The 26,332-nt window shown below is 34.4% G+C and overlaps 1 protein-coding gene and 1 long non-coding RNA gene across 3 annotated transcripts in view; both read right to left on the bottom strand.

Annotated features, from left to right (window-relative positions):
- Positions 1 to 1,653: 1,653 nt before the first annotated feature.
- The window catches only part of LOC127710097 (PHD finger-like domain-containing protein 5A), a 36,371-nt gene continuing 11,692 nt past the window's right edge, over positions 1,654 to 26,332 (bottom strand). Inside the window, exons 2-4 of one of the 2 annotated variants that reach the window (XM_052215850.1) lie at positions 21,363 to 21,386; positions 10,439 to 10,647; positions 1,654 to 1,810 (exon numbers count right to left, since the gene is read on the bottom strand). In XM_052215850.1, the coding sequence (XP_052071810.1) occupies positions 1,721 to 1,810; positions 10,439 to 10,647; positions 21,363 to 21,386 (323 nt within the window). In that variant the 3' untranslated portion in view covers positions 1,654 to 1,720. The remainder of the gene's footprint in view (positions 1,811 to 10,438; positions 10,648 to 21,362; positions 21,387 to 26,332) is intronic. The other variant, XM_052215851.1, reaches the window with a different exon arrangement.
- On the bottom strand, positions 2,943 to 6,075 carry LOC127710100 (uncharacterized). Its single transcript, XR_007985933.1, has 2 exons — positions 4,829 to 6,075; positions 2,943 to 4,062 (listed from the first exon to the last, which is right to left on the bottom strand). It is a non-coding gene; the product is annotated as an uncharacterized LOC127710100 (long non-coding RNA).

The following is a 26,332-nucleotide window of genomic DNA, read 5'->3' as shown; positions in this document are numbered from 1 at the left end:
ACTATCAAATCAATATCTTCAAGCAGGACGAAAAAAAATTGCTTCGTCGAGCGTAGCTGGATACGACCACAGATTTCCAACCCTGAACAGTTGGGGCAAAAATGGACACAATATTCGCGCTTGATACAGGTCTGAATTTGGATTGTAATTAAATATTCGACACATAAAAGGTTTCTGACACAGAATAACTGTAGTCAAAGAACTTAGAAATAGTTATACGATTTGAATTTATATTCAAGTTTTTTGCTTTTGTGCAATACACTTTGCTGTTGCGAATTGACCCCCCCCCCCCCCCTCCCCCACAAAAAAAAAAATTAAAAATTAACCCCCCCTTTATTTTTTGCTTTTGTGCAATTCACTATGCTGTTGTGTATTAACACCCCCCCCCCCCCCCCACACACACACACTTTTTTTGCAAAAAAAATATATTTGAAGAATTTTGCTTTTAATTTCTGAAATCTCAAATGAGAAAAAATTGACCCCCAACAATTTCTTTTTACCCTCCCCCTCCCCCCCCCCCCCCCCCCAAAAAAAAAAAAATCTTTCACTCAAGATATGGTCATAATCTCAATTCAAATTTCCAATGGAGTTTGCAACCATAATCATCCATTTAAATTTACCATAGTGCTAACTTCATCTATTTTATAATAGAATTTAAAATATGGTGTCAAATCTTTCATATGGATTTTTTTGTAAAGAAAAAAAGATGCAACATTTGCAGATATTTTTACTGGTCTTCCTTTATAAATATGCATTTCTTTAAACATAATTTTAGAGCAGTGTTAGGGAGGTAATCAAAACGTATTTGGATTACCTCCCTTACACTGCTTTTAAATTGTCTTAATTGTTCATTAACCATTACTTTATACATAATTTAAAAGCAGTGTAAGGGAGGTAATTCAAATGATGTATTTGAATTACCTCCCTAACACTGCTTTAAATTATGTTTGTACTAAATTATTTGTCCATTAACCAGGACACCCTTGTTTTTCCCCTTTTTTGCCCCTAATTCCTTAACTGTTGGTACCATAACCCCCAAAATCAATCCCAACCTTCCTTTTGTGGTATTGAACCTTATGGTAAAATTTCATAGATATCCATTCACTTAAACTAAATTATTGTGCGAAAACCAATGTGTCTTCGGATGATGATGATGTCATACCAATATACCACCGCAAAAATTTGTTGTGGTCGTATAAAAAGTGTGGAAAACTGATTTGCGGGACTGACAGATGGACAGAAATACAGAGTGCAAACCTAAAGTCCCCTTCGACTTCGTCGGTAGGGGACTAATTAAAGTTCAAAGCCCAGTGTGAGTGCAAAACTGTGAATATCAAAGGTCTAATGCCAAGATGAGTGCAAGATTGATATTATCAAAGGTCCAATGAGAGGGTGAGTGCAAGATTGTGAATGTATAACATTTTGCTCGTAATTTTTTCCAGTTCACAAAATTTTGCAATTGTACTTAACTAAATTTGCCCAAAAGCAAAGTTGATGTTGTTCTATCAAGGCCCTTATAATTTTCTTTTTTTGCCTTTGAAACTTTTGTCATGAGTGTGCTTAATGAAGGTTTTTCCAGAAACATGTGTTTGTGCATATGTATGGAAATCATATCAATAGATTATTATTTCACTTAAAAATTAGAAAAAAATGTTTTTCAGTTTTTATCATTTTACTTATAAAATCATGATTATGTACAGAATGATGAAGTAGTTTTTTTCTATCGTTTTTTGAATCCATATTTCTTTCTTTCATAAAACAAGTCTGTCTTGGCACTTCCTAGATTGACAATCTTTGGACATCCATCTCTCTGAAAAATAAAATAGCTAATTTTATCAATTGGTTACAAAAAAAAGTAAAATAATCAGATAAGGTTGATACTACGGTACACACTCAGACAAAAACACATTTAAGAAGCACGGGAACATGTACACTGTATTGCAAGATACCCTTATATCTCTTTTATTAGCTGATCATCTAATTTAAAATTAACCTTAAGTCAATAATATAATGTATACAAATTTTTTGACCTATAATGGATCTTATAATTTACAAAACTATTTAATGTTTTAAATGAAAAAGTTGAGTTTTTTTTTTAATTTATTGGTTTACAGAATAGCCAACCCAACTTTTGTGATTTTCAGCAAAAAAAATAAAATTGAAATTTCTTGATTTTATTATTCCCACCTACATGACCTACTCTACCAAATTCATTATCCCTTAAATATAAACAAGCATTCTGAGAGTATTACATGGCAATACATAGTCCCCTACCAGTTAAAAATTCATTGTACTGGAACAAAATGCTAACTTGATCTTTAACTTGTCATGGTGTAAAATATATAACAAATATCAAGTCAATATCTTCAAGCATGACAAAAAAATGTGGATAGTGTCCACATGTGGACACAGATGATGCCCCCATTTGCATATCATATAGTTATAAAGGGACATAACTGAAGAACGGTAAAAGTGGAGCTACCCAAATTTGAACTTGATCTGAGTTTTGTGGTAATAAGCATTGTGTGTAATTAAGTCTCATAACATTTGGTTAAGGCTAACTTAAGTAGGGAACAGAAACTAAAATCTCAGCAATTTTTCTATTTGTAAACACTCATAATTCTAGAACGGTTGTGTATAAGTTTTATAACATTTGGTTGAGACAAACTAAAGCAATTTTTATGTTTATAAAGGGACATAACTCAAGAATGGTAAAAGTGTTGCCACCAAATTTTGTTCTTAATCTGTATTATGTAGTAATAAGCATTGTGTGTAAGTTTCATAACATTTGGTTGAGGCAAACTAAATTTAGAAAACGGAAACAAAAAATTTGTACTTGATCTTAGTTTTGCGGTAATGAATATTGTGTATAGGTTTCATAATGTTTGGTTGGGGCAAACTTAAGTTACAGAATGGAAACTAAAAATTTTGCAATCTTTCGATTTATAAAGGGGCATAACTCAATAATGGTTAAAGTGACACTACCCAAATTCAACTTGATCTGTGTTTTATCAGTGGAAGTCAAAACTAAACATTGCATTGTATAAAGCATTGATTGTAGTTTATTCAACTATAATCATGGAGAAAGGAAGATAACTCCAATTTTAATAAAATGCTTCGCTGGGCGCAGCTTGATACGACCGCAGAGGTCGAAACCCTGAACAGTTGGGGCAAGTATGGACACAACATTCAAGCTTGATACAGCTCTGAATATGGATTGTGATTAAATATTTGACACAGCATAGGTTTCTGACACAGAAAGAATGTGGTCTAAGAACTTCAATTTTTTTAATTTACCTATTATGGTCCAATGTCCAAAATCAAAATACATGGTTAGATTCAGCATATCAAAGAACCCCATATATTCAATTTTTGTTGAAATCAAACAAAGTTTAATTTTTGACCCCAACTTGGACAAACTTGAAAACTGGTCCCATAATCAAAAATCTAAACACATGTTTAGATTCAGCATATCAAAGTACCCCAAGAATTCAATTTTTGTTAAAATCAAACTAAGTTTAATTTTGGACCCTTTGGACCTTAATGTAGACCAATTTAAAAAACGGGACCCAAAATTAAAAATCTAAAAACATGGTTAGATTTGGCATATCAAAGAACCCCAATAATTCAATTTTTGATGAAATCAAACAAAGTTTAATTTTGGACCCTTTTGACCTCAATATGAACCAATTTGATAGCGGGCCCACAAATAAAAAATCTAAATACATGGTAAGATTCAGCATATCAAAGAACCCCATATATTCAATTTTTGTTGAAATCAAACAAAGTTTAATTTTGGACCCCAATTTGGACCAACTTGAAAACTGGGCCAAAAATCTAAAATCTAAATACGTGTTTAGATTCAGCATATCAAAGAACCCCATATATTCAATTTTTGTTGAAATCAAACAAAGTTTAATTTTGGACCCCAATTTGGACCAACTTGAAAACTGGGCCAAAAATCAAAAATCTAAATACATGTTTAGATTCAGCATATCAAAGAACCCCATATATTCAATTTTTGTTAAAATCAAACAAAGTTTAATTTTGGACCCTTTGGACCTTAATGTAGACCAATTTGAAAACTGGACCCAAAATTAAAAATCTAAATACACGGTTAGATTTGGCATATCAAAGAACCCCAATAATTCAATTTTTGATGAAATCAAATAAAGTTTAATTTTGGACCCTTTTGACCTCAATATGAACCAATTTGATAGCGGGCCCACAAATAAAAAATCTAAATACATGGTAAGATTCAGCATATCAAAGAACCCCATATATTCAATTTGGACCCCAACTTGGACAAACTTGAAAACTGGTCCCATAATCAAAAATCTAAACACATGTTTAGATTCAGCATATCAAAGAACCCCAAGAATTCAATTTTTGTTAAAATCAAACTAAGTTTAATTTTGGACCCTTTGGACCTTAATGTAGACCAATTTAAAAAACGGGACTTAAAATTGAAAATCTAAATACACGGTTAGATTTGGCATATCAAAGAACCCCAATAATTCAATTTCTGATGAAATCAAACAAAGTTTAATTTTGGACCCTTTTGACCTCAATATGAACCAATTTGATAGCGGGGTCAACAAATAAAAAATCTAAATACATGGTTAGATTCAGCATATCAAAGAACCCCATATATTCAATTTTTGTTGAAATCAAACAAAGTTTAATTTTGGACCCCAATTTGGACCAACTTGAAAACTGGGCCAAAAATCAAAAATCTAAATACATGTTTAGATTCAGCATATCAAAGAACCCCATATATTCATTTTTTGTTAAAATCAAACAAAGTTTAATTTTGGACCCTTTGGACCTTAATGTAGACCAATTTGAAAACTGGATCCAAAATTAAAAATCTAAATACACGGTTAGATTCGGCATAACAAATAAATAAATGTGGTCAAAGATTTTACAAATCTAATGCGCCATACTGTGCAATTAAAGATTACTTCTTGAAATTTTTCAATATTTGAAATTTGAAAAAAAAATAATATTTGAGGAATAATTCTTTTTAATTTCTGAAATCTAAAATGAGAAAAAATTGACCCCCCACAATTTCTTTTTACCCCCCCCCTTTTTTTCCCCAAACCATAATTACCCATTTAAATTTACCATAGTGCTAACTTAATCTATTTTATAATAGAATTTAAAATATAGTGTCAAATCTTTCATATGGATTTTTTTGTAAAAAAAAAAGATGCAACATTTGCAGATATTTTTACTGGTCTTCTTTTATAAATATGCATTTCTTTAAACACAATTTAAAAGCAGTGTAAGGGAAGTAACCAAAACGTTGTATTTGGATTACCTCCCTTACACTGTTTTAAATTATCTTAATTGTTCATTAACCATTACTTTATACATAATTTAAAAGCAGTGTAAGGGAGATAATTTCAATGATGTATTTGATTTATCTCCCTTACACTGCTTTAAATTATGTTTTGTACTAAAGTATTTGTCCATTAACCAGGACAACCTTGTTTTTCCCCCTTTTTTGCCCCTAATTCTTAAACGGTTTGAGCCATAACCCCCCAAAGCAAATCCTAACCATCCCTTTGTGGTATGGAAACTTGTAGTATAATTTCAGAGAGATCCATACACCGTTCCACAGTTATTGTCTGGAAACTAGAAAATGCTTATTTTTGGCCCCTTTTTGGCCCCTAATTCCTTAACTGTTGGTACCATAACCCCCAAAATCAATCCCCACCTTCCTTTTGTTGTATTGAACCTTATGGTAAAATTTCATAGAGATCCATTCACTTAAACTAAAGTTAGAGTGCGAAAACTAATGCGTATTCGGACGACGATGCCGGACGACGACGACGACGCCGGACGACGACGACGACAACGCCAACGTCATACCAATATACGACCACAAAAATTTTTTTGCGGTCGTATAAAAATTACTTGATATTTAGAAGAAAATAAAAATTTTGCAATTTTTCCATTTCTTAAGGGGCATAACTCTAGAACGGTTAAAGTGACACCACCTAAATTCAAACTTGATCTGTGTTTTGTGGTAATGAGCATTGTGTATAAGTTTCATAACATTTGGTTGAGGCAAACTACATGTAAAATTACAGAACAGAAACGAAAAATTCATCAATTTTTCCATTTGTAAAGAGGCATAACTCTAGAACAGTAAAATTGACTCCACCAAAATTCAAACTTGATCTGTGTTTTGTGGTAATAAGCATTGTGTATAAGTTTCATAACATTTGGTTGAGGCAAACTAAAGTTAGAGAACGGAAATGAAAAATTCAGCAATTTTTCCATTTGTAAAGAGGCATAACTCTAGAACGGTAAAAGTGACGCCACCGAAATTCGAACTTGATCTGTGTTTTGTGGTAATAAGCATTGTGTATAAGTTTCATAACATTTGGTTGAGGCAAACTAAAGTTAGAGTATGGAAACGATAAATTCAGCAATTTTCCATTTGTAAAGGGGCATAACTCTAGAACAACTAAAGTGACACCACCAAAATTCAAACTTGATCTGTGTTTTGTGGTAATTAGCATTGTGTATAAGTTTCATAACATTTGGTTGAGGCAAACTAAAGTTAGAGAATGGAAACCAATTTTGGGACGTACGTATGTACGTACGTACATGCAGACGGACAAGGGTAAAACTTAATGCCCCCTCCGCTACGGCGGGGGCATAAAAAAGTGTGGAAAACTGATTATTTGAGTGAATTTTCTAAGTCCAAGGACCATAACTCTGCACAAAATCATCAGACCGGAACAAAATTCGAACTTGGTCTGTAACTTGTCATAGTAAAACTATATACCAATTAACAAATCAATATCTTCAGGCATGACGAAAAAAGGTGTGGAAAACTGATTATTTGAGTGAATTTTCTAAGTCCAAGGACCATAACTCTGCACAAAATCATCAGACTGGAACAAAAGTTGAACTTGATCTGTAACTTGTCATGATAAAACAATAAACCAAATATCAAATCAATATCTTCAAGCAGGAAGAAAAAAAGTGTGGAAAACTGATTTACCAGACTGACGGATGGACAGACAGACAGACAGACAGAGACGGACAGACTGCAAACCTAAAGTCCCCTTCTACTTCATCGGTAGGGGACTAATAAAATTATCTTCGAAGTAGTGTTGACTATTTTATCATGTTTAAACATAAACAGAAATGATAACACACTATATATCTGTTGTGTTTGTTGTGTTCATCATGTTCATGACAGTATTTTTTTTACATACATGTATCTATTAAAAAAATTTAACCAACCAACCCTAATCTTTCACATCAAAAATCTGTTAACCAACAAATTAAAAAACCCTGGCCTAAAAAAGTTATTTTCAAGTGAATTATACATGTACCATAAACAGATAACAACATGGTATTTTGAGCAAGGTCCTTGAGGCAGACGGGTGGAGCTAAAGAGCATCAGCAGCTATAGGGTTGCACCTTTTATTGAAATTGAAAAGTATTTATGGTATTTATTTGCAGGAATAAATCATCAGTTTCTGTACTTCATTGGTTCTTTGTTTGATTAAGATGAAACTAGAGTTTGACAGGGTAAACCATACATCTATCATACTGGTTGCTTAAGCTCATCTCATCATTTCAATGAGACAAGACTCAATCTCACTGCACATATATAGGAAGAAGTCTGATGTGACCCTGTCATCAATAGAACAATGCAACTTCACCACTGAAGTTTGTCCCTTCCTACATTTTTATGTTGCATATGGACATGGTGATTTTTGTACAATTTATATAATGCTGGTGACTTTTCTGATGTTTAATGTTTTGTTTAGTCACAACAATTATAAACGAATACAGGTATGTGAACATTTCAAAATCATAGTGTCATCACCAATAATCAAGAGTAATTTTCCTCTTTCAACATGACTTTCCTAACATCTGTAAAAGTAACTTTTACTGAACAACCTCAACAACTAAACATGTCAGATGCAGATCCAGGATTTTGAAAAAGGCCTGGGGCCCCCAAACTAAGCAAAGTTTGGAGCAGGACATGTAAAAAGTACATGCATTAACCATATATGTAGATCAATAACCACCTTAAATCAGCCTCTGCTTTTATACTTTTCAAAAATATGCACAAGTAGCTATAGAAATGCATTAACTGAATAAACTGCTCCGCTAAGCGCAGCTGGATACCCCCGCAGAGGTCCAACCCTGAACAGTTGGGGCAAAAATGGACACAATATTCAAGCTTGATACCGGTCTGAATTTGGATTGTAATTAAATATTTGACATATTAAAGGTTTCTGAATAAATGTAGTCAAAGAACTTGAAATTGGTTATATGAATTAAATTTATATTTAATTAAAGATTTCTTGCTGTTGTGCAATACACTGTGCTGTTGCGCAATACTAAGTAAATCTGTTGTCAAGACTATAAACAAATAAAGTTCAATTTCTCCTCAATGTTATATTTGAAATTTATGAAAATCAATAGGGAGATTACATCAATAGCTATAAATAATTCATTAAAGTTTCATGAGAACTGATGAAAGCATTTTGGAGTTATAGTCGAAAAACTGGAAAATCCCCCCTTTTTTAATGAATAAAACCCTATAATTCAGAAATGTAAAATCTAAAACTTATAAAATTCTAAAAGGAGCTTACATCAACAGATATAAACAATTCACCAGTTTCATGAGAACTGCTGAAAGCATTTTTTAGTTATTGTCCAAAAACTTGAAAATCCCCCTTTTTTATGAATAATACCCTGTAGCTTGGAAACGTAATATCTAAAATTCATAAAAATCAAAAAGGGAGCTCATGTCAATAGATATTAACAATTCACTAAAATTTCTTGCAAGTTGGTGAAAGCATTCTTGAGTTATTGTCGGAAAACTGGAAAATTCCCCCTTTTTTAGTGAATAAAACCCCAAAACTCGAAAACGGTAGATCTGAAATTTATAAATAAAATGCTCCGCTGGGACGCAGCTTGATACGACCGCAGAGGTTGAACCCTGAACAGTTGGGGCAAGTATGGACACAACATTCAAGCTTGATACAGCACTGAATTTGGATTGTAATTAAATATTTGACACAGCATAGGTTTCTGACACAGAATGAAAGTGGTCTAAGAACTTAAAAATTTTTAATTTACCTATTCAAACCACATCATTATTATTTGCTTTTATATATAAATCAGAAATAACCAATTTAAAATGGTAAATTTTAAAGAAAAATAAGGAAAAAAAAATCCCCCCCCAATTTTTTTTAACCCCCTTATGATTCATCACCCCCAAACTCAATCCCAGCCTTCCCTTTTTGGTATGGTACCTTGCAGTACAATTTCAGAGAGATCCATACACTTGAACACAAGTTATTGTCTGGAAACTAGAAAAATGCTTGTTTTTTGGCCCCTTTTTGGCCCCAAATTCCTAAACGTTTAGGGCAATTACCCCCAAACTCAAACCCAGCTTTCCCTTTGTGATATGGAACCTTGCAGTACAATTTCATAAAGATCCATACACTTACACACAAGTTATTGTCCTGAAACTAGAAAAATGCTTGTTTTTTTGCCCTTTTATGGCCCCTAATTCCAAAAATTTTGAGGGAATTACCCCCAAAATCAATCCCAGCCTTCCCTTTGTGGTATGGTACCTTGCAGTACAATTTCAGAGAGATCCATACACTTGAACACAAGTGATTGTCTAGAAACTAGAAAAATGCTTATTTTTTGCCACTTTTTGGCCCCTTATTCCTAAACTTTTTGGGCAATTACCCCCAAACTCAATTCCAGCTTTCTCTTTGTGATATGGAACCTTGTAGTACAATTTCACAAAGATCCATACATTTACACACAAGTTATTGTCATGAAACTAGAAAAATGCTTGTTTTTTGCCCCTTTTTGGCCCCTTATTCCTAAAATTTGAAGGCAATTACCCCCAAAATCAATCCCATCATTCCCTTTGTGATATGGAACCTTGTGGTACAATGTCAGAGAGATCCATACACTTACACACAAATTATGTCTGGAAGTTACAAAAATGCTTATTTTTGGCCCCTTTTTGGCCCCTAATTCCTTAACTGTTGGTACCATAACCCCAAAAATCAATCCCCACCTTCCTTTTGTGGTATTGAACCTTATGGTAAAATTTCATTGAGATCCATTCACTTAAACTCAAGTTAGAGTGCGAAAACTAATGTGTCTTCAGACGACGAAGACGCCAACGTCATACCAATATATGACCACAAAAATGTTTTTGCGGTCGTATAAAAATGAAAGGGAGCTCACATCAATAGATGTGAACAATTCAATCAAGTTTCATGCATATTGGTTAAAGCGTTTTTTAGTAAATGTCTGACATGTTGACGACGGACGGACGGACATACAGACGGACGGTCAACGGTATACCATAATACGTCCCGTAAACGGGAGTATAAAAAGGTTTACAGTATTTTATTCCACTACTCACATCTTTTTCCATAATGGTACATTCTTTGCAGTAATAAGCATCAGAAACTCCTGGGCCTCCACAAATGACACATCTTCCCTGGTATGAACCATAATTACACTCATCACAAATCCTCACCAGTGTACATGGTCTGACATAGGAGTCACATATAACACACTTGCCATCACCTGAGAACAACAAGGAATCACATATCACACATTTTCCATCACCTTGTAATGTAAAATAAAATTTATTATTAAGATGGTCCATAAATCTTTAGAGAGACAACTCTTTGTTAAAAAATAGAATGATTAAACATCATTATAAAATCAAAGCATATTATTATAAAATGCTCCGCAGGGCGCAGCTTGATACGACCGCAGAGGTCGAACCCTGAACAGTTGTGGCAAGTATGGACACAACATTCAAGCTTGATACAGCTCTGAATTTGGATTGTGATTAAATATTTGACACAGCATAGGTTTCTGACACAGAATGAATGTGGTCTAAGAACTTAAAAATTTTAAATTGGACATTCACCTATTATGGTCCAATATCCAAAATCTAAATACATGGTTAGATTCAGCATATCAAAGAACCCCAAGAATTCAATTTTTGATGAAATCAAACAAAGTTTAATTTTGGACCCTTTTGACCTCAATGTGGACAAAGTTGATAACGGGGCCCAAAAATCAAAAATCTAAATACATGGTTAGATTCAGCATATCAAAGAACCCCATATATTCAATTTTTGTTGAAATCAAACAAAGTTTAATTTTGGACCCCGATTTGGACCAACTTGAAAACTGGGCCCATAATCAAAAATCTAAATACATGTTTAGATTCAGCATATCAAAGAACCCTAAAAATTCAATTTTTGTTAAAATCAAACTAAGTTTAATTTTGGATCCTTTGGACCTTAATGTAGACCAATTTGAAAACGGAACCAAAAATTAAGAAACTAAATACACGGTTAGATTCGGCATATCAAAGAACCCCAATAATTCAATTTTTTATGATATCAAACAAAGTCAAATTTTGGACCCTTTTGACCTCAATGTGGACCAATTTAAAAATGGGGCCCAAAATCCAAAAATTTAATACACTGTTAGATTCAGCATATTAAAGAACCCCAAGAATTCAATTTTTGTTGAAATCAAACAAAGTTTAATTTTGGACCCCGATTTGGACCAACTTGAAAACTGGGCCCATAATCAAAAATCTAAATACATGTTTAGATTCAGCATATCAAAGAACCCTAAAAATTCAATTTTTGTTAAAATCAAACTAAGTTTAATTTTGGACCCTTTGGACCTTAATGTAGACCAATTTGAAAACGGAACCAAAAATTACGAATCTAAATACACGGTTAGATTCGGCATATCAAAGAACCCCAATAATTCAATTTTTTATGAAATCAAACAAAGTTAAATTTTGGACCCTTTGGACCTCAATGTGGACCAATTTAAAAATGGGGCCCAAAATCCAAAAACTTAATACACGGTTAGATTCAGCATATTAAAGAACCCCAAGAATTCAAGAATAAAACCCCATTGAAATTGATCAAGAAATAAGCAATTTATACGAAGTATCTTCTTTTGCACAATACCGTGCAATTGAATATTTCTTGCTATTGCGCAATACTGTACAATTGACAATTTCTTGCTATTGCGCAATATTGTGCTATTGGATATTTCTTGCTATTGCGCAATACTGTGCAATTGAAGATTTCTTGCTATTGCGCAATACTGTGCAATTGAAGATTTCTTGCTATTGTGCAATACTGTGCAATTGAAAATTTCTTGCTATTGCACAATACTTATTATATAATAATTTACACATCCTGTTTGGTGTGTATCTCCTACCATATCATTATTATTTGCTTTTAAATATTAATCAGAAATAATAAACCAACTTAAAATGGGAAATTTTAAAAGAAAAAAAAACAAAAAACAAAAAAAAAAAAAATCCCCCCCTCCCAAATTTTTTGAACCCCCTTACGATTGTTCACCCCCAAACTCAATACCAGCCTTCCCTTTGTGGTATGGTACCTTGCAGTACAATTTCAGAGAGATCCATACACTTGAACACAAGTTATTGTCTGGAAACTAGAAAAATGCTTATTTTTGGCCCCTTTTTGGCCCCCAATTCCCAAACGTTTGGGGCAATTACCCCCAAACTCAATTCCAGCTTTCCCTTTGTGATATGGAACCTTGTGGTACAATGTCAGAGAGATCCATACACTTACACACAAGTTATTGTCTGGAAGTTACAAAAATGCTTATTTTTGGCCCCTTTTTGGCCCCCAATTCCTTAACTGTTGGTACCATAACCCCCAAAATCAATCCCAACCTTCCTTTCGTGGTATTGAACCTTATGGTAAAATTTCATGGAGATCCATTCACTTAAACTAAAGTTAGAGTGCGAAAACCAATGTGTCTTCGGACGACGCCAGACGACGACGACGACGCCAACGTCATACCAATATACGACTAAAAAATTTTTAATTTTTGCGGTCGTATAAAAATGGACAAAATAGTTTCAAAGTAGACAATATCTGCTTCTTGCAGGGTTGGCAAAGTATTACCTGGGCGGGAAAACCTGGGTCAGGGTTTTCCCGGGCTGGGCAATACCCCCAGAAACGGGTAATACTAGGCAATATGATTTTTTATGCTCATTTTTACATGATTGTTGGTTGGTTGTTTAACGTCCAGTGGCAAAAATTTCATGCATATTCAGGACGAGAATAAATTAACAATAAACACAAAAGGTAGGTTCTGTAATAGGGGCGTCCGGGATCAAGGTCGGAGAAATTTAGATTGCCATGGAAAATGAGGGTATATTGGATGGGGACGGAAATTTAGCCTTGCAACAGGTCACCTACGGACCCCTCAAAGAGTTGTTGCAAGGGTTCTTAACGTGCAAAGAGCGTGGCACTCTCTTTACACGAGGCATCGGATTTAACGTCCCCATTCTGACTGGACGTGGCTGCAAATTTGTACATCCCGCACAGCCAAACGGACACCCCACTTTAGCAAGGGTTTTACTGCCGGTCGGAGGAAGACCAATGGTGACCATACTTCTATTCCCCAGTCACCCACAAAATAGTAAAGACTTGTTGTAGTTTCATAGTATTATAGCTAAATAAATACATTTTATACAGATAACCATTGAGAGTCATTTCTAGATGATTGAAAATTCAATTTCATCCTTTTTTCCACTAATTCTATGAATAAAAGATTTGCACATTTTAGGATACCTTGTTAATTTCCAAGCTTTGTTTCAGTATTCAAAACTTTAAAAAAGTGCATTTTATTGCAGTGTTTAACTGAATTGTAAATTTCAATTGTTATACAATCATATTACTAAATAAACACCCTAATGGGCATGTCATTACCACTTATAGAAATGAAAAGGCTGATTATTGTTATATAATCATTTCTGTGTTCTAATCTGAATAATTACTTATTAATTAATGATGTACATATACATATGCTAAAACTTTGTAACAATTTTTAGAAATGAACAGAAATTTATTTAAAAGTATTTTTCTTTACATATAATTGTTAATTCTTAATATTATTTATATATATTTGAAAAAAAGCAAATTCTTAGGCTTTATGTTAACAGTTTGACCAATCTAGACAGAATGGTGATTTACTAGTAATAGATTTTTAGGATTATTATTGAGAAAAGCTGTTTTTATTTATCTAATGTGTCTTCATGTACACGTGTCTCAGAATTGCTAGAACAATACTTTCTCAGATTTATACACTTAAGCTTGTATTATAAGACTCTCAAACAAGTAAATTTATTCATAAATCAAAATACTATGTCTTATTTTTATAAATATCTTTAATGTATTGCATTTGTGATTGATCACTAAATCTTCTTTAAAATTCATGTCAGTATATCATATTACCCAGTATTGCCCAGTATTACCCGGTAAAACCCAGTAAAACCCAGGTTTTCCCAGTATTTCCCACTGGGCTGGGCAATACTCATAAAACCTCGGTTTTTGCCAACCCTGGATACTTGGGTAATTAGATCAGTCAGGGGTACTACATGTATTTAAACAAGTGATTTCATTATCACCTATTTCAGTGATTTGATAAATTCTGCAGTTATCACCTATTTAAGTGATTTTGGTGTTTCCTTTGATCTCCAAATGCTAATTTCATTGATTTTCCATATTTTGACAAACTTTTCTATAATTTTCCTACATAGAACTTATTATCCCTTTCTTTTGTATATCAATTTCACCAGTGCAGCTTGGACAGTAAGTTAGTGCACTAAAGCTTTTAAAAGTACCCTTGTGAATTTTTCTATAATCAAATATTCATTAACTACTCTTACTATCAGACAAAGGTCAACAATATTAGGTAACCTAATTGGTTTTCTTTAGAGTTATAATGATCTACTTCAAGGTTATGTCCTGATCTACAAATTATTCCAGTTTTTGCATATTTTAAATAAACTGTAAAAACTGACAGGCTAATCAAGCAAAAAACAATACTCTAGTTCAGGGAAACAATGCACATGTGCAAGATCGGTCGTGATTTTGCGATATCGACTGATTAGATACGAGATTTGATGAACTGGGGGCATTAACAGTTTATTGATTTATCAGATCGGCATCATTATTACTGTAATCAGATTATTTATGAAAAGTGATTGATTAAAACAGACTATTTTGACTGTTATATGTTAATTAATCTAAATTACAAAAGAAACGGTTTGATACGTCACCTGACTTTGTGTGTCACCTTCACGCAAAAATGGACAGATTCATGACGTGATGTTCACTTAGCAGATATATTCAACAAGTTACGGGTGCTATTTCATTACCATATCTTAGGTCATAAAAATAAAAGTCAATCAACACCTAGGCCATATGGTATCACGAAGTTTTACCTTAAACTATGTATCTCATCAGGCGACAGTTGGACAAAATTAATATACTCTTAATAATTATAATCATGTTCTGACAGTTACCGTTAATGTATGTTCAAAATACTAGCCCTGATTGCATGAGTGTATTAAATTTACATAAAGGTATCGTGCTTAATTCAAATGCATCAGAAATTGACAATTTTGAACGGAGGGGGATCTGGGTTGTTCAGCATTTTATCTTGTCTTATCGTGAAGCATACATAATATAGTATGGAGAATATCTAATTAATTTCAATGAGATTTTATAAGATCTTAAACAGAATAAAAGATACTTTATATATTTTTTATATCGTCAGAAAGTAAATTTTCACACATATATATATAGTTTGGCATTTGATTACATACTTTTAAAGAACAGTTCTGTAAATTCAACTTCTGTTGTATATTTATTGTGTCAGAAAATTCACGTTAATAGGTAGAAAAATGATAATAAATGTGAAAAAAAATATTGTTATGTTACAATTAATTTAGAAAAAAGTACCCCTCCTCCTAGACAAAAAAAAAAAACCAATGATTTTCGCCTTGTCGAAAGCAAGGAGATCTTCAAGATTTATGAGTGAAATAACTACCTACTTGGATCTTTTGACATACATCCTTCTTTTTGTCAAGCTTGAGAAATTTATTTCGCGAAAGCGAGACTTGGCGATCCTATATTCCGTTGTCAGCGTTAACGCCGGCTGCGTCAGCATTTAGGTTCAGTCTGTGGTTAAAGTTTTGTTTTACATCAAAATCTTTGTCAAACATAATGGTATTTTCGAGAAATTGGGACAGAAGCTTCTTTATGACCAAAAACAGTATCCAGGACAAAATTTTGCAAATATTTATTTTCATTTTTCCGTATTTTATTTCTAAATGGACTTCATTTTTCCTTAACAGTCAAATTCAGGTTTTGTCTAAGGTTACAGTTGTTCATACAGTCATCAATAACCGTTTTGTTTAATCGTCCAGTTGCAAGTTAAATGCATATCCATGCAGGTCAAGATCATGATAATGATATATGAATGTTGAAACTGTTTTGTTCTACATTGCTCTGGACTTTTCACTTGTTTGTTCAAAATGCAACAGTCCGAGTAAAGACATTGTATAGCTTATTAGTGGGTGTGGCTTTTTTGCTAAGAGTTTAATTCCATACGACGAACTGTACATAGCTGTTTGTTTTTAAGGGAACTTTTTTTATTATGGGTCAAACTATTTATACAATATTGAAAACATAACATTTATGAAGCCATGGTTATAGTTTATTGAATACTTCACATAATATCATTTATGATCATTTATGATATCGACTAGCTTCAAGTTGTGTTATGACAAGAAACAACTTTTCTAAAAGCTCCGTTTTACATGACAATCATATGGTTTAAATTGTTTATCTATATCCGACCGACACAAGCCAAGGAGAATAAATTATGTAGTGTCACTGTTGAATGATATACTGTTTTGGCAATTAATGCCATTACGTCAGCATGTATCAGGAAATTATTCTCAATCTCCAAAGAATATATTTTTGCACATAAACTTCCTCGAAGTTCTGTGAAGCTTCCAGGGACTTATAGGCCCTCATTCCTTCTTTATCAAACATTTCGTTTTGGTTATTGGCAAGGTAAATTTCAAGTTTCCTTCAAATTTCTATCCCAATTTTCTCCCGTAATTTTCAAACACTAGGTCTCGAAATTCTACACAATTTTTTTTTTACTTTATTAAACATAAACATAAACCAAAAAACAGATGACACTCGACGACTTCACAGGTAAACGGGAAAGCGGCGGACATCCTTAACATCGAATATTGATTTGTACCAAATGACTTTGCCCCCAGTTCATCAAAATCTCGCATATTCTCTCATGAATTTTAATTAAACGCTTGACCCACTAAGAATTCTAGGTCGTGAACAAGCTTTCCCTGAACTAGAGTATTTCTGCATGTACATAGTTGTTTTTTCAATTCTTGTCTTTTAACCAATAAAAAAGGCTAGCTTGTGGGAAAAATATCAAGAAAATGTTATAAACACTTGTTGAAGTGATTACATTTTAACTCCTCAAATTAATTGTTTCAGTGATTTTAAAAAGTCTGTGTCTATTTTTGTGAAAAATTTTAATATTTCACAGCCAAAATCACTTGAAGAGGTGATTCTGAAATCACTTGTTTAAGTAGTACCCCTGATTGTAGATACTGACGACCAACTTAGGGGTATCTTTTTTTTGCATATAGCATTTTCTAGACGATTTTGAGACGATTTGTCTTGGTGATTTTCTAATTTAGTATATATTCTATTAGCAAAGATACTAGCTTGACATTTTCACAATCATTGACAATTTCATTTAAAAAAAAATTCCACACTTGTTGCAAATAGGGCAATAAAGTTTTGAAACTGTGTTCAGTGAAATTGTTTGTTTTTACTAAATAAAATTCATAAAAATTATCAATATGGCATTTAACAATGTTTAATTCTACTGCTACTAGGTAAATCTGTGATACTTAACCAAACCAATCGGATTCTTATATATCTTGCTATAACCATGAGAATACAATTTATTTCCTATATCTTTTTAAAAATCTTACGACATATCTAATTGAAACTCATACATTTGTATTTCATATTCCCAATAGAAAAATATATCCAAAAATGCCATAAAATGATACCAAATGAAGAAGTATAGTTTCTGTCAAAATATATCTAGATTTAAACATTGTACAATACTCTTCTTTAAATAACACTCCGCAATACATAACAAACGATTACGGTTATGTCATGGACCTTACTCAGGAAGACTACATAGACCTGACAACAAGCAGCAGTGATGAAACCATATGTTTAGATGAGCTACCGGAAGAACTATGGGACAGACATGTGTTTGTACATTCTATTTATAACATTTTTAGCTGAGACAATAATAACACAGAGTTGATATACAAACAATTTTAATTTACTTTCATTTTCATGTTGACAATCTATTTATATACATTTTCTATTTATACTTTCACTATTACTTCCCTTTCATAACAACTACTATACTATGACGTTGTCACAAGACAACCCGATTGTACACTTAAGTATGTTCAATGTATTATTTGTATCCTGATGACGGTGCCCTAGGCACCGAAACATGTCGATCAATAAATTTTCTGCAGCAGTCCCTCCAGTGTTGTTGTTATAAGACTTTCTACATTATTGTGTTTCATCATAACGACCCTGCATACCCGAGGTATCCACTTCAGGGACTCTAACTCACTACAGACTCACCAGGCGTTGGTTCACTTTCGTTTGTAATTGTACAATAGAAAAACAAAGGATATGGGGTATTCATCTATGACATAAAATCAGAACACACACAGTAAAAAAAACAAACAATAATATGCTCCGCAGGGCGCAGCTTGATACGACCGCAGAGGTCGAACCCTGAACAGTTGGGGCAAGTATGGACACAACATTCAAGCTTGATACAGCTCTGAATTTGGATTGTGATTAAATATTTGACACAGCATAGGTTTCTGACACAGAATGAATGTGGTCTAAGAACTTAAAAATTTTAAATTGGACATTCACCTATTATGGTTCAATATCCAAAATCTAAATACATGGTTAGATTCAGCATATCAAAGAACCCCAAGAATTCAATTTTTGATGAAATCAAACAAAGTTTAATTTTGGACCCTTTTGATCTCAATGTGGACAAAAATGATAACAGGGCCCAAAAATCAAAAATCTAAATACATGGTTAGATTCAGCATATCAAAGAACCCCATATATTCAATTTTTGTTGAAATCAAACAAAGTTTAATTTTGGACCCCGATTTGGACCAACTTGAAAACTGGGCCCATAATCAAAAATCTAAATACATGTTTAGATTCAGCATATCAAAGAACCCTAAAAATTCAATTTTTGTTAAAATCAAACTAAGTTTAATTTTGGACCCTTTGGACCTTTATGTAGACCAATTTGAAAACAGAACCAAAAATTAAGAATCTAAATACACGGTTAGATTCGGCATATCAAAGAACCCCAATAATTCAATTTTTGATGAAATCAAACAAAGTTAAATTTTGGACCCTTTGGACCTCAATGTGGACCAATTTAAAAACGGGGCCCAAAATCCAAAAACTTAATACATGGTTAGATTCAGCATATTAAAGAACCCCAAGAATTCAAGAATAAAACCCCATTGAAATTGATCAAGAAATAAGCAATTTATACAAAGTATCTTCTTTTGCACAATACTGTGCAATTGATTATTTCTTGCTATTACGCAATACTGTACAATTGACAATTTCTTGCTATTGCGCAATATTGTGCTATTGGATATTTCTTGCTATTGCACAATACTTATTATATAATAATTTACACATCCTGTTTGGTGTGTATCTCCTACCATATCATTATTATTTGCTTTTAAATATAAATCAGAAATAACCAACTTAAAAAGGAAAATTTTAAAAGAAAAAAAAAAGGAAAAAAAGAAAAAAAAAAAGAAAAAAAAAAATCCCCCCCCAAATTTTTTGAACCCCCTTATGATTCATCACCCCCAAACTCAATCTCAGCCTTCCCTTTGTGGTATGGTACCTTGCAGTACAATTTCAGAGAGATCCATACACTTGAACACAAGTTATTGTCTGGAAACTAGAAAAATGCTTATTTTTGGCCCCTTTTCGGCCCCCAATTCCCAAACGTTTCGGGCAATTACCCCCAAACTCAATTCCAGCTTTCCCTTTGTGATATGGAACCTTGTAGTACAATTTCAGAAATATCCAAACACTTACACACAAGTTATTGTCATGAAACTAGAAAAATGCTTGTTTTTTGCCCCTTTTTTGGCCCCTAATTCCTAACATTTTGAGGCAATTACCCCCAAAATCAATTACAGCCTTCCCTTTGTGATATGGAACCTTGTGGTACAATGTCAGAGAGATCCATACACTTACACACAAGTTATTGTCTGGAAGTTACAAAAATGCTTATTGTTGGCCCCTTTTTGGCCCCTAATTCCTTAACTGTTGGTACCATAACCCCCAAAATCAATCCCAACCTTCCTTTCATGGTATTGAACCTTATGGTAAAATTTCATGGAGATCCATTCACTTAAACTAAAGTTAGAGTGCGAAAACCAATGTGTCTTCGGACGACGCCGGACGACGACGACGACGACGCCAACGTCATACCAATTGCAATATACGACCAAAAAATTTTCAATTTTTGCGGTCGTATAAAAACCGAAGGAACAGTGCTTTTATTGCTGTTCTTCATCCCAAAGTCACAGTGAGGCCTTCAACATGAAGCCAAAAAGTTAAATGGGGAATGTGTCCATGGGACACAGATGATGCCCCCGCTTGCATATCATATAAAGTTATAAAGGGACATAACAGAAGAAAGGTAAAAGTGACACTTCCCAAATTTGGACTTGATCTGAGTTTTGTGGTAATAAGTATTGTGTATAAGTTTTATAACAATTTGTTGAGGAAAACTTAAGTTAGAGAAAAGAAATGAAAAATTCAGTAATTTTTCAACTTGTAAAGGGCATAACTCTAGAACATCTAAAGTGACACCACCAAAATTCAAACTTGATCTGTGTTTTGTGGTAATAAGCATTTTGTATAAGTTTCATAACATTTGGTTGAGGCAAACTAAAGTTAAAGAACGGAAACCATTACTTTGTACATACGGACAAACAAGGGTAAAACTTAATGCCCCCTCTGCTATGGCGGGGCATAAAAATGATATTGGACATCGATGAGAAGAGACTCTAATTGATTGGACATCGTTTTGGTAATAAATGACGTCACATTGGATGTCCATTCTACTCAATAGAGGGTAAAAATATTGGACACTGAATTGAGAATGTGATGTCACATTGGATGTCAATCAGAGTCCAACATATGTACAGAGGGTAAAAACAAAGGAGTTTGATAATATTTCATCTAATCTGGCATTTAAACTTGGAGTCATGTAAGCAAAACAATTTTCTTCTCTATCCGACTTATAGTAAAACAGGTACTTACATTTTTCACACAATCTACCAATGGCTGTAATAGAAATAAAATAAACCATTATATATACATGTTCATGTATATATAAACATAAATTATTCATTTAAAATTTACAAAATTTGTATACAGTGTACATGTACGTATTTTGGAAACGTAAGTACAAAATATATGGGAATAATTGGTAAAGGGTTGTGTGTACTACATTTTTTTATGATAAGAATTGGGGACAATTAATTATTTTGGGTGCCATCAGTAGGACAGGAACTGCATATCCTTCCAGAGCACCTGAATTCACCCTTCTTTTGAATGGCAATCTGGTTAAAATAGAGATCCTGTGTCTACGCTTTGATTACAAGGATCTGACAACGCTCCCTTCTACTTTCTGATCTAAAGACCTTTGGGGATCCTCTGGTTTGTCGTCATGTTACATGTACCTTCAAATATTGGAGGAAGAAATTTAATTGGCTGATGTAATAATCACCAGAACAGAAAGTAAAACAGAGTGTTATCAGACAATTGTTAACAAAGTGTGGACACAGCATCTATATTTTAATTAGATTGTTTGTACGGTTGGTGATGCTTAATATTTCATTTTCTGTGCTACCTTAAGTACAAAATGTTTGCCAGCTATAGGTGTCAAAGATTTGACGCTATTCTTTAGTGGACTGTAACTAACATTACCTTTATACATGTAACATCAAGGTGCTTATTATGTATTGAGGTCTACATGTTATATTCATTTTGAAAACGAGTATAGAGTCTTTTTAAAAATACAAATAGAACTGTGTATTCATACTTTTTAACTAACCCAATCCGATTAAAATACAAATCCTGTCTCCCTACTTTGCATCCAAAACGACCTAAAAACACTCTGTTCTACCTTCTCTTTTGAAGATCTATTAGGATCATCCACTGGTCATGATGATGTTGTGGTAATTATGCACACCTTCAAAAATTTGAAGGCAGAAATTTCATTGGCTGATGTAATAATTTCCAAAACAGAAAGTAGAATGGAGTGTTGTCAGATCCTTGTAACCATGGTAACCAAATCGTTGACACAGGACCTGTATGTCAATCAGATTATTACCAACCATACTCAAGGTTCACCACAGAATGAAAATCAAGGGTGGGGGAGAGATGTCATCAATTCTAAGAGGATGCAGATTGTTACTAACCACACCCAGGGTTAACCACAGAATGAAAATCAAGGGTGGGGAGAGATGTCATTAATTCTAAGAGAATGCAGATTGTTACCACACCCAGGGTTAACCACAGAATGAAAATCAAGGGTGGGGGAGAGATGTCATCAATTCTAAGAGGATGCAGATTGTTACTAACCATACCCAGGGTTCACCACAGAATGAAAATCAAGGGTGGGGGAGAGATGTCATCAATTCTAAGAGAATGCAGATTGTTACTAACCACACCCAGGGTTCACCACAGAATGAAAATCAAGGGTGGGGGAGAGATGTCATTAATTCTAAGAGAATGCAGATTGTTACAAACCACACCCAGGGTTCACCACAGAATGAAAACCAAGGGTGGGGGAGAGATGTCATCAATTCTAAGAGGATGCAGATTGTTACTAACCATACCCAGGAACCACCGCAGAATGAAAACCAAGGATGCAGATTGTTACTAACCATACCCAGGGTTCACCACAGAATGAAAATCAAGGGTGGGGGAGAGATGTCATTAATTCTAAGAGGATGCAGATTGTTACTAACCACACCCAGGGTTCACCTCAGAATGAAAACCAAGGGTGGGGGAGAGATGTCATCAATTTTAAGAGGATGCAGATTGTTACTAACCATACCCAGGGTTCACCACAGAATGAAAACCAAGGGTGGGGGAGAGATGTCATCAATTCTAAGAGGATGCAAATTGTTTCTAACCATACTCAAGGTTCACAACAGAATGAAAATCAAGGGTGGGGGAGAGATGTCATTAATTCTAAGAGAATGCAGATTGTTATTAACCATACCCAGGGTTAACCACAGAATGAAAATCAAGGGTGGGGGAGAGATGTCATCAATTCCAAGAGGATGCAGATTGTTACTAACCACACCCAGGGTTCACCACAGAATGAAAACCAAGGGTGGGGGAGAGATGTCATCAATTCTAAGAGGATGCAGATTGTTACTAACCATACCCAGGGTTCACCACAGAATGAAAATCAAGGGTGGGGGAGAGATGTCATCAATTCTAAGAGGATGCAGATTGTTACTAACCACACCCAGGGTTCACCACAGAATAATAAACTGCTTCGCTGAGCGCAGCTAGATACGCCCGCAGAGGTCCAACCCTGAACAGTTGGGGCAAAAATGGACACAATATTCAAGCTTGATTCAGGTCTGAATTTGGATTGTAATTAAATATTTGACATATTATAGGTGTCTGAATAAATGTATTCAAAGAACTTGAAATTGGTTATATGAATTGAATTTATGTTCAATTAAAGATTTCTTGCTGTTGTGCAATACTTAGTAAATCTGTTGTCACAGTATAAACAAATAAAGTATAATTAATTCTCAATGTCATATTAGAAATTTATGAAAATAAAAAGGGAGCTTACATCAATAGATATAAACAATTTACCAAAGTTTCATGAGAATTGGTGACAGCATTTTTGAGTTATTGTGAGAAAACTGGGAAATCACCCCGTTTTAATGAATAAAACCCCATAACTTAGAAATGTAAAATGTAAAATTTATAAAATTCTAAAGGGAGCTTACATCAATACATACAAACAATTCACCAAAGTTTCATAAGAATTGCTGAAAGCATTTGTGAGTTTTTGTCTGATAACTGGAAAGTCCCCCCTTTTTTATGAATAAAACCCAGTAACTCGGAAATGTAAAATCTAAAATTTATAAAAATCAAAAGGGAGCTCATGTCAATAGATATAAACAATTCACCACAATTTCTTGCAAGTTGGTGAAAGCATTCTTGACTTATTGTCCGAAAACTGGAAAATCCCCCTTTTTTTAATGAATAAAACCCCATAACTCGGAAACGTAAAATCTAAATTTTATAAAAAACGAAAGGGAGCTCACGTCAATAGATATAAACAATTCACCAAAGTTTTATGCAAATTGGTTTAAGCAATTTTGAGTTAATGTCCGACATGTTGACGACGGACAGACGGACGGACAGACGGACAGACGGACGGACGGACAGACGGACAACGGTATACCATAATACGTCCCGTAAACGGGCGTATAAAAATCAAGGGTGGGGGAGAGATGTCATCAATTCTAAGAGGATGCAGATTGTTACTAACCATACCCAGGGTTCACCACATAATGAAAACCAAGGGTGGGGGAGAGATGTCATCAATTCTAAGAGGATGCAGATTGTTACTAACCAAACCCAGGGTTCACCACAGAATGAAAATCAAGGGTGGGGGAGAGATGTCATCAATTCTAAGAGGATGCTGATTGTTACCAACCATACCCAGGGTTCACCACAGAATGAAAATCAAGGGTAGGGGAGAGATGTCATCAATTCTAAGAGGATGCAGATTGTTACTTACCACACCCAGGGTTCACCACAGAATGGAAATCAAGGGTGGGGGAGAGATGTCATCAATTCTAAGAGGATGCAGATTGTTACTAACCATACCCAGGGTTCACCACAGAATGAAAATCAAGAGTGGGGGAGAGATGTCATCAATTCTAAGAGGATGCAGATTGTTACCAACCATACTCAAGGTTCACCACAGAATGAAAATCAAGGGTGGGGGAGAGATGTCATCAATTCTAAGAGGATGCAGATTGTTACTAACCATACCCAGGGTTCACCACAGAATGAATATCAAGGGTGGGGGAGAGATGTCATCAATTCTAAGAGAATGCAGATTGTTACAAACCACACCCAGGGTTCATCACAGAATGAAAACCAAGGGTGGGGGGGAGATGTCATCAATTCTAAGAGGATGCAGATTGTTACTAACCATACCCAGGAACCACCGCAGAATGAAAACCAAGCATGCAGATTGTTACTAACCATACCCAGGGTTCACCACAGAATGAAAATCAAGGGTGGGGGAGAGATGTCATTAATTCTAAGAGAATGCAGATTGTTACTAACCATACCCAGGGTTCACCACAGAATGAAAACCAAGGGTGGGGGAGAGATGTCATCAATTTTAAGAGGATGCAGATTGTTACTAACCATACCCAGGGTTCACCACAGAATGAAAACCAAGGGTCAGGGAGAGATGTCATCAATTCTAAGAGGATGCAGATTGTTACTAACCATACTCAAGGTTCACCACAGAATGAAAATCAAGGGTGGGGGAGAGATGTCATTAATTCTAAGAGAATGCAGATTGTTACTAACCATACCCAGGGTTCACCACAGAATGAAAACCAAGGGTGGGGGAGAGATGTCATCAATTTTAAGAGGATGCAGATTGTTACTAACCATACCCAGGGTTCACCACAGAATGAAAACCAAGGGTCAGGGAGAGATGTCATCAATTCTAAGAGGATGCAGATTGTTACTAACCATACTCAAGGTTCACCACAGAATGAAAATCAAGGGTGGGGGAGAGATGTCATTAATTCTAAGAGAATGCAGATTGTTACTAACCATACCCAGGGTTAACCACAGAATGAAAATCAAGGGTGGGGGAGAGATGTCATCAATTCTAAGAGGATGCAGATTGTTACTAACCACACCCAGGGTTCACCACAGAATGAAAACCAAGGGTGGGGGAGAGATGTCATCAATTCTAAGAGGATGCAGATTGTTACTAACCATACCCAGGGTTCACCACAGAATGAAAATCAAGGGTGGGGGAGAGATGTCATCAATTCTAAGAGGATGCAGATTGTTACTAACCATACCCAGGGTTCACCACAGAATGAATATCAAGGGTGGGGGAGAGATGTCATCAATTCTAAGAGAATGCAGATTGTTACAAACCACACCCAGGGTTCATCACAGAATGAAAACCAAGGGTGGGGGGGAGATGT

Source organism: Mytilus californianus, unplaced genomic scaffold, assembly GCF_021869535.1.
Source record: "Mytilus californianus isolate M0D057914Y unplaced genomic scaffold, xbMytCali1.0.p SCAF_7, whole genome shotgun sequence".
NCBI lineage: Eukaryota > Metazoa > Mollusca > Bivalvia > Mytilida > Mytilidae > Mytilus > Mytilus californianus.
The sequence above is the reverse complement of the archived record's forward strand: the minus strand, read 5'-3'. Positions and strand labels throughout refer to the sequence as shown.